Consider the following 9,885-nt stretch of genomic DNA (forward strand, 5'->3'; position numbering starts at 1 on the left):
CTGGCCACAACCAGTGGCTGTAAATCATCCCTCCAACCTCTGTCTTCACATGGCCTTCTCCCCACGAGCCCATGTCTGTGTGTCTCTTCTTATAAGGACACCAGTTGTATTAGGTTAAGGGCCCACTCTACTTCAGTATAACCTCACCTTAAAGAATTATGTCTGCAAGGACCCAATTCCAAATAAGGTCACATTCTGAGGTTCTGGGAAGGACGTGAATTTTGGGGGGGATAGTGTCCAAGCCAGTACACACATATTACATTTATTGTTAAAAACTTTCTCACATATGTGATAAAAATAAAACCTACATTTCCCAGACTCCTTTGCTGCTAGGTATGGCCGAGGGACTAAGTCCTGGTCAGGGAGATGAGAAGATATGTGCCCTGGGCCCCTTCCTCAGGAGGCAGCTGGCTTGGTCCTCTGCCCTTTCTTCTCCTTTCCCCCGATCCATCTAACAGAATACATGTTATAACTGGCTACCCTGTGGGCCACGAGAACAAGGGCCCCACACATCCCGAGGATGGCGTAGCAGAAAACCAGGAGCAGCCTGGCTCCTGAACGACTGGGGAGTCATCGCCCCAGCTCTGCAGCTTACACCAAGCTTTCCTGTCTGGGGTAGGCGCCCATCCAGGGCTGCTGCACTGCACAAGCCAGGGGCGCCGTTCACATGGCGGAGGAGGCCAGTGGAAGGCCTTGGGCCTATGAAGTGGGCTGCCTGGCCGTCCCCAGAGGCCCTGCGCCTGTCTAGTTCAAGCCCTGGTCTGGAGTTTCAGTTATTTTCTGGTGAAAGTAATCTCGATAAAATAGATTGTCAGTTTCTTTAATATCTCAATAAAGTAGATTGTCAGTTTCTTTAATATCTAGGAGGTCTTTGTCCATGAAGGGGGATTCTCAGTGGTATTGGTACTTTGTTTATTGTTCAGTTTATGAAGGTGATATAACTGAAAATCCATTTTCCTTGAGCATTAAAACATTATTAATTAGATTAATCACAGTCTCTTAAAACTTAAACGGCAACTGCAAATCTAATAGGATTGATTCTTTGGAACTCTCCAGACATCTTAAATACACAAATAAAATATTTCAGACTGATGGAGATGCAGGATCTGAGTCATCTAATGGTTGATTCTTTACTGAGCTGCGTAAACTAAGGAGAGATAAACTGAAATCTTTGTTCATTAGGCTGAGTCTCTTTTTGAATAGCAGTAAATATTTATTTATGGCATTAGGGACTGTTCGGTTTGTCTTTGTTATAGAAGTTTTAATTTTTAAAACTTGGTATCTTTCCCAGAATGTACGCATTTTCTAAGTTTGCATAACAATTCAGGGGACCCATGAGATTTCATATGAATTTTAGAATGTTTTTTTCTAGTTCTGCAAAAAACGACCTTGAGATTTTGATAGGAATTGCATTTAAGGTGTAGCTTGCTGTGGGTAGCATGGACATTTAACAATATTAAGTTTCCAATCCATGAACATGAGATATCTTTCCATGAACATGAGATATCTTTCCATTTACTTGTGTCTTTTCTAATTCCTTTCAGCAACGTTTTATGGTTGTCCACGTATAGATTTTTTGCCTCCTGGGTTAAGTTTACTGCCAAATGTTTTATTCTTTTTGATTCTCTTGTAAATGAGATTGTTTTCTTAATTTCTTTCTCAGATTGTTCTTTGTTAGTATATAGAAACACTACTGCTTTTTTTGTATGTTGGTTGGATTTAATAATTCTTATTGCTATTTTAAGTATAATATTACTTCTTTTTCTATTTTTAGATGACTGGTGTTAATATAGAGAAAAAGGTTTTAATGTTCATTTTGTATATTCAACCCTCTTATTTCCTCTGAGTCTTTTCTTCTTTCTCTTTTCTCCCTCCACGTTTGAGTCTCTTGTGTTTGGAAGGTATAAAATCATCATTCCCATGACAGAAGGAAGTTAGTGCCTCATTTTTCAATGTTTATATTACTTACGGAATTTTTATATATTATCACAATCGTTAGAACTCCAATACAGTATTGAATGAATGGAAAGAAGCACCAGCCCTGTCATGTTCCCCATTTAATTGAAATAGTTTTAACATTTAGCCGTTGATAATAATATTTGTTGCTGTCTTTTTCATCAAAATCTTTTTCTACACTTCGGTGTTTTTTATTTCTATCTTACTTAGTATTTCAATGATGGCTGACACCTATGAGGTTTTCTTCAGCATCCATTGATATAATCACATGGTTTCCTTCTTTAGTCTGTTGTATAATGGATTATGTTGGTCTCTTTCCTCATATATAACTATACGTGCATTTTTGGAATAAACCTTATTTGGTCATAACATATTATTCTCTTAATACATTGTCGACTCTATTTGTAAATATTTTATTTATAATTTTTGCATCTATAGTCATAACTGAGATAGACTTACAAAGATTGAATATTCTCTTTTTGGTACTATATTTTTTTGTATTAAGGTTATTTCTTCACAATATGAGCTGGGAGAAATTTTCCACATTTTTCTATGACTTGTAATCTTTTATTAACACTGAAATTATATATTCTTTAAAGGTTTGATTGAAACACTTGTGAATACATTTGGTCCTGGTACATTTTTTCACTGGTAGATCTTTAATTATCGTTCCAATCTCTACCGTGATAATAGCTTTATCCAAGTCTTCTATTTCTTCTTGGGTCAATTTTGTTATATTTTGCCAGGAAATTATTTATTTCCTCAAGGTTTTCATAAGTTTGTATGTATATTCTCTTATAATTCTTCCAGTCTTTCCTGTATCAGGGCTACATTTCCTTATACTTTATCTTGTATATCTTTACTGTCCTTTTTGCTTTTATCAGATTCTTTCTGGATTTATCGACTTTATTGGTCTTTTCAAGGAACAGATCTTTGGATTTATTTGTCCTTTTTACCATTTAAAAGTTTCTAATTAATTTCAGCTTTGATATTTGTTAATTTCCTATTTCTAATTTCTTTCATTGCTTTACTTAATTTCTAAAAATGGATAGCAAATTTCTCTATCTCTTTTTTTTGTAATGAAAACATTTAGCTTATTTATTTTTTTTCTGAGTGTCTTCTTTGCTGTGTCCTCTAGATTTGAGTTTGAGGTTGCATCCATTAAGGCATATTTGGCTACAATATCTGATTGATAGTGACTTGAATAATGCAGACATTTATGATTTTATGTAACAGAGATTGGAGGTAGATATTTCTAGAGTAGATGTTATTTCAGTGGCTAATGATATCATCAAAGACTGGAGCTTTTTGCTTCATCATCTTCAACATACTGGCTTTCTGTCCTCATTTTCATCATCTTATAGTTGCAAGATAACTGTCATAGTTCCCAGACATCAAAGACTGGAGCTTTTTGCTTCATCATCTTCAACATACTGGCTTTCTGTCCTCATTTTCATCATCTTATAGTTGCAAGATAACTGTCATAGTTCCCAGACATCAAAGACTGGAGCTTTTTGCTTCATCATCTTCAACATACTGGCTTTCTGTCCTCATTTTCATCATCTTATAGTTGCAAGATAACTGTCATAGTTCCCAGACATCAAATGTTTTATCTCACTCCATCAGCAGGAAAAACAAGGGAGGGACGATATAATTAAGCCCTAGTTGCCTGAAATGTCTTTAAAAAAAACAGAAAGGTCTCAGGCAGACATTTTCTTATGTTCCATTGGTCATAACTGGGTCCCATGGCCACTCTCCTTGCTTCAAGAGAGGCTAAAAAAATGTCTGGCAAAGGGCTGTAGGATTACATGACAGACTTAGGATTGCCATGATTAAGCCCCTGGGGCATAAACATTGCTACTCCAACCAAGCTCAGAGTTTCTAATCACTTTCTCTTTATTTATTTGGCTGCTATGTTGGTTGGTACATACAAGTTTATGATTGTCATATTTTACTCTTTAATTGTACCTCTTGTCATAATAAGTCCCTCTTTAACTTTCTTGATGCCTTAAACTCCACCTTGTGTAATATTGCCATTCTCGCTTTCTTTTTAAATTTTAATTTGTCTGGTATCTATTTGTTCATCCCTTTTATTTTCAATCTCTGTTTTTAAGAGTGTTTCTTGTAAGAATTTGTAAAAGAATTTGTTCTGTTCACATTTAGTGGGATGCATTTGATTTTACTATTTTCACCTTGTGCTGTATTTGTTATTTATTGTAACTCGTTTCTTGCCCCTTTTCCTTTTCTCCATTCTGGTGGCAATGTTGACAATGGCGGCAGCCAAGGTAGGCGTTCTGCGTCAGCATCCAGCTTCCAGGTGTGGCCGGTGTGGGTGGAGCGTACTGCCACCAGCATTGCCATCATCACTAGACCAGCCTTGTAGCAGTCTGGGGGCTCCGTCCTGGCTCCGATGCCTCCACATCTCACCCTCTATCTTTCCTAGAGATTCGCTGAGCCTCCCACACCTTTTTAAATTCTGAATATCATTTATTTTATTTATTTTTATTTTTTAAATTTATTATGGTGACACCGATTCACGAAATCGCCCACATCTTTTTAATAAATATTTTTTCTGTGTTGATTAGCCAGAGTTTGGTGCTTGCTTCTTCGACTAAGAACGCTGAATAACACAGTTCCACGTGTTGTGTGTTTTTTTTTTTTTCTCCAATCAATTCTATGGGACAATTGCACTCAACAGAGTTTTACCCTGTTTATTAGACACATATTAGGTACTGAGAAGGAACGGAGAATACTTGGACCACAAAATGATCCAATTCTTCTAGACCATACAGGGAATTCTCAAATAAATTTTTTTCTTGGTGCTGTAGAAAAGTCCTTTACACTCATTTTTATGAGGGAAGGACTGATTCCCCCTCGGGAAGATAACTCATTAAGTTTTACAGACTTAAAAATCATCTTTATTTTTTTAATTATAAAAATAGACACCCACTTATAAGAGAAAAGAAAAGAGAAGGAAGAATGAGGAGAGAAAGGTCTTCTGGCCTTCGACGAGGGTTGAGTCTGCCTGCGGAGCTTGCTGCTTGCTCCTATGAGCCAGCAGCGTATCAAGCATGGCAGCACTTCAGGAACAGTCATCCCCAGTGACTTCCTAGTCACGAGGGCGGTGGGCATCCAAGAACAAACGTTTGATGGCATCCACTAAATCATTCAGCCCTGGATCCTGTTCTGAGCTCTGTGCTAAGAACAGGTCCGTTCTGTTGATCTGTCAAGAGAGAAATTAGGAAGCATGGATTGGCTGGAAGCTGTGCCAGGAGGAGGGGAAGGGGAGGTGACCCTGAAAACGCTGGGACGAGAAATGAACCAGGTCGAGGAGGGCCAGCGAGGCCTGGAGGGAAACAGAGTCCAAGGAAAGGGAGAGAAGGAAGGAACTGGATGCCATGGCGGGCGGGGCGGGGGGCGGGGGGGGATGGGGGGGGTGGTGGCGGGTGTTGTAGGAAAAGAGAAAGGAGTGGGGGCAGTGGGAGAGAGGACACGGGGAGGAGCGACATGGCGGGGGAGCTGGGACGGTGGCGTGGCGGCCGGGGGCCTGCAGAGGGACCACTCCTCACCCGCAGGATCCTCAGGAGCCTTCTCTCTGTGGAGTTACTGTATTGTGTCAGCTTCTCCCACGGCTTGAAACACCTGCTCTGGTGGTTCACAAAGTTGTCCCAGCAGTCAGCAAACTCTGGGATGAAAGGGGGGTCACAGTCAGGCCTGGTCGAGCCTCCCCTGCAAGGCCAGGGCCTTCTCCTTCCTTTCCCCTCCCCTCTCTCCCTCTCCGTGGAAATGTCCCTTCCAGGGGGTATCACATCCCGGGCATCAGCCGGGCCACCATCCTTCCAATCCAGCCGTCTCCCTTCCCCCAGGGCCTTCCTTGTCCTCCCAGAACGGCACACCCTCCCGTCCGCGGACAGCAGTCAGCCTCCCTACCTGGTTCTTTCATGACCAACACTGAAATATTGATTTTCCAAAGATATCGCAGCCCTGCCTGGTTTTTCCACAACCAGTGGCAGTACAGGCGGGAGGTGAAGATCTGCAGGCTCAGATGGGGACAACTTTTGACGAGAGCCACCAGCTTCCCAGCGCAGTACGAACAGGGGCTCCAGGTGATATAGCAGGTGATTTTGTAGCTCTGGGTTTGGTCCAGGTTCAGTGAGCGGATCTTGTTGATAAAGCGAATTTCTGCATGGTTCTTTTTCTGGGGAGGGTCCCAGACAGAGAAGGAAGGGTCGGTTAGAAGGCAGAGCTCGTGACTTCTGCCCTGTAAACTTTTGAACATGGAAACTTGCCTAAGACAGGAAAGAACCTCCTTCCTTCCTTTATTATTCACTCCTTCATTAACTCACTCACCCATTAATTCAAGATTCCCAAAACACCCGCAGCTTGATCCGCATCGGACCAGGGTCCCAGCGGCCAGGGTAGGTGATGGCTTAGCAAAGAGACGCCCCCTCCAGACAGTCCTGAATGCTCCGAGGACCTGTTTTGCCATTTGCCCAGGAGCATCTAGAGTTGTGTGAACCTGGAGGTCCCAAGGAGCAGGTGAGAGCAGGGGGAGGGGGCCGGCCGGTTTGCGAAACAGGTGGGAAAGCGGGCCTGTTGTGGAGCTCTCGTAGGTGGAGTTAAGAGCTCAGTCCCAGGAAGAGAGCTCGGCTTTCTCAAAGTTGAGGTCTGGAGGACCAGGAAGCACTAACTTCTCAAAAGGGGCGGGAAGAGATTCTGGTGGAGGGCAGGGCTTCTGCCGAGGCCCAGCATGGAAGGAACGAGGGGCGTCCCAGCGGAGCTGGGCCACCTCAGACCCAGCGACGTGTCGGTGTTTGCCCTGCACACAGGACAGGGTCAGCCCCTCCTGCCCTGCTCCCAGGAGGCCCGCTCGGCACCTTGTTGATAAAGTAGCCCTTGACAAGGGTTTCATTGGGCAGCTTCAGCTTGTAGCACAAGTAGGTCCTCCTCCGGCCTTGGGGCTTTTTGACTCGGAGCTGGTTGCCAAAATGGTAGTTAAATGTTTTTTCCGATAGTAGATTCATGTTTCTGTGCAACAGGAAGGAGAAAATCGAAGATGCAGGGAGCATCCTTTGGAGCCCCCCAGGCTCTGCCACCTTCTCGGGTCCACGTGGGACCTGGGGGTGGTAAGGGAGGTGAGGGAGGGTCTCCCCTTTCTTTGTGGCCAGGAGGACTGGGGAATGAGAAGGAAGAGGAGAGATCTCCCACTGTGCGCGCTGCCCCACGCCTCCAGCCTGGCCCCCTCCACCACCCAGCTCGGAGGTCACTGCAGGCAGGACGGCCGGCCTGGGGGGGCGGGGCGCGCCTTGGAAACTGGACACTGTATGTCCTTCCTTGGCTAATACACCTTGTCCTGATTCCCAGAAACTTTTCTTTGGGGCTGGAAGCTGCTACTTCCTCTAACTCTTCTTTGTTTAGATGCGTGTGTCGCAATTTAGTCTGTACAAAGAGCACAGAGGCAGGTGAACAGGAAAACCTGTTGTCACCAAGGGAGTGTTCGGACAGAGACTTTTGGCTAAAGGATTCACATAGCTTTTTCTCCCCCTAATTGTGATTATCCTCTATGGAGTATTCCATTTCGTATCTTGCCTTTTAAAAATTGAATATTATATGGCAAAGCGACCTGGCCCATGTGGGCATTCAGAACCACCGGATTCTTTCTGAGAAATGCTGTTGGCTCTGCACAGAGAGACTAGGGGCACAGAACTTGGAGCCTTCCTGCCACGCCCCAGGAAGTGCTCGAAGCTCGCCGTGGCCAGACCTCACCGCGTGTGAACACTCGTGACCAAGCAGACACCACACAGCGTGAACAAGCTGGGTATGGAGCCCCGGCCTGCTGTCCTTCTGGACACTCCGCCCAAGGCTAATGTGCCCTGGTTGACCATTTAGTCAGGCTCAGGGGACCACAGATCTCAGACACTTGCTTTGGACACAGAAATCAAGCTGAGGCGCCCTTCCCCAGGGCATACAGCGCTGGGTACAATTGATTTGCATACCCTGTTTCTGCAAAGCCAGAAATACCCCTCTAGTGTTTCCAGCCAACTCACCGAAACACTAATTCCGCCTACAAAAAACCGTTTCTGAAATCAGTTATGCTAATTCATAAAGCCACTAATTTCATCAATGGAAATCCGGCTCTGAAATTCCCTTGCTAACTAGTGAATAAATCTTCAGGTAGAATTGGATGACGATTGCCGAAGAGATCATCTGTGACTGTGGCTTTTAATTATGGACCAGTGACCTCGCTGGAAGTTCGTACTCCCAGTTAGCCGCCCTCAAGGTTAGGATTCGAAGGAAGACACCTACCCATTCATCACACACTTAAGACAAAATCTTCCTGATTTTAGCACCAAAATGCCTACATTCTTGGAAACTTCCCAGCACCAAGCAAACCCACATACTCAAGGCTGAAATATTTCAAACTGTAGACGAGAGCACTATCGTAACACATTGACACTTGGCCTTGAATAGCTCAAGTTGTAGTTATGATAGAAACAGCTTGGAAGACAGACTCGAAGACCGATTTAATCTTTCGCGCTTGGTCATGTCTTTAAGAGAAACAATTGATCATCTTGTCTCGGAGAGGAATTTTCCCTCCTTGGAGCAGACATGAGAACATTCCTTGGAAAATTGTGCAAGATTTTAAATAAAATTTATCAATATGCTTTTGTAGCTGCCTCCAACAACTGTTTCAATCATCCTTGACCCTAAAGTGGACAGTTGAGCTTGAACAAAAGGACTTTTAGGAAGACACGGCGGCACGCTATGGGATATACCAGTGACTTAGAGAGAAAGGCTGCGGGAGGCAGGGCTGGGGGTCTGGAGCAGGGGCAGGCCCTGCAGGGATGGCCCCAGAGAGGTTCTCTAACCAAGGACTGGGAGCAGGGAGGAAGCAGGAGCAGAGAGGCAAGTTGGCAGTGGTACCTCGTCCTTGCAGTCCGGCCCCAGCCTCCTTGGTAGGCTTGTCCCAGCCTCCCTGGTCCCCAGGTGCTCGGCCTCCATTGCTCGTGCATAAGGCTGCCCCGTAGCCTTGGGAGAGCCCCTTACCTGTCCTCCTTCAATTGTCTGAGTAGTGGACCCACCCCCTCCTGCTGTGGTAACCCAGGGTGGGAGGCCTGAGGGTGATTTTGCTTCTCTGGGCTCTGACACGCTTCTTTCTTCCTCCTGGGCCCTAGACTTACCCGATCCTAGGCATCTGGCTACATCCTCCTCATCAGGGTCTTCCTGAGCCTGTCCTTTTCATGGGCCAGCTGGCTTCGTTTCCTCTCACAGTGCCCGGCCTTAGGGAAGTCCCTCGTCTGAGTGACCGGCCAGCCTTCTCAGCTGAGGCGCCACACCCTTCCTGCTTTGGCAGCAGGGGTGGGAGGGCCCTGGGGTTTGGGCCTCCTCTGTCCGACACCCACCTTCTCTCCATCTCTGGGGCCCTCCCTCTGGGCAGAGCTCCCCCTCGTGGCGACAGGCCCCTCTGGGCAGCAGGACCCACCCTTACTGCAAAGCGAAAGATAAAGTATGGAGGGCAGGGAGAGGGAGATGCGACAGGCCCTGAGGATGACCACAGGACAGAGGCCCCACATCCCTGGGGAGGGGCCGGAGCCCTCTCCACACCACCCTGCACCCAGCCCTGTGCCGGGCGCACGCTCTCCGCCTGCCCGTTGACAGCAGGTGATGAGAAGGGGCAGACTGGGTGAGCACGCCTGTGTTTTCAGACCCTATAGCTATGTCCTCCTGCTTGACAAAGACACACACATCAGCATCTTCCACTACATTCACGAGAACAAAGGGACTGGGGCAGGAAGAGCGGCCACCTTGGGAATGAAGCCTAATTTAGAATTAAATTATTTAATTCCAGCTGCTGAAAATACTGGGGGCATTGCACCCCGAGGGGCTCGGCACGGTGTGTTACGAAGCCCTGGCAGCCCCCGTGGACCC

General features: G+C 45.7%; 1 protein-coding gene across 2 annotated transcripts in view; it reads right to left on the minus strand.

Annotated features, from left to right (window-relative positions):
• Window positions 1-4,641: 4,641 nt before the first annotated feature.
• The window catches only part of APOBEC3H (apolipoprotein B mRNA editing enzyme catalytic subunit 3H), a 13,713-nt gene continuing 8,469 nt past the window's right edge, over window positions 4,642-9,885 (minus strand). The window contains exons 1-5 of one of the 2 annotated variants that reach the window (XM_023535923.1): window positions 9,138-9,519; window positions 6,834-6,984; window positions 5,887-6,154; window positions 5,526-5,641; window positions 4,642-5,179 (exon numbers count right to left, since the gene is read on the minus strand). In XM_023535923.1, coding sequence (XP_023391691.1) covers window positions 5,066-5,179; window positions 5,526-5,641; window positions 5,887-6,154; window positions 6,834-6,984; window positions 9,138-9,151 — 663 coding nt within the window. In that variant the 5' untranslated portion in view covers window positions 9,152-9,519 and the 3' untranslated portion in view covers window positions 4,642-5,065. Of the gene's footprint in view, window positions 5,180-5,525; window positions 5,642-5,886; window positions 6,155-6,833; window positions 6,985-9,137; window positions 9,520-9,885 lie in introns of those variants that run through there. The other variant, XM_023535922.1, reaches the window with a different exon arrangement.

The sequence above is a fragment of the Pteropus vampyrus genome, unplaced genomic scaffold (assembly GCF_000151845.1).
Source record: "Pteropus vampyrus isolate Shadow unplaced genomic scaffold, Pvam_2.0 Scaffold145, whole genome shotgun sequence".
In the NCBI taxonomy this organism is placed as follows: Eukaryota; Metazoa; Chordata; class Mammalia; order Chiroptera; family Pteropodidae; genus Pteropus; species Pteropus vampyrus.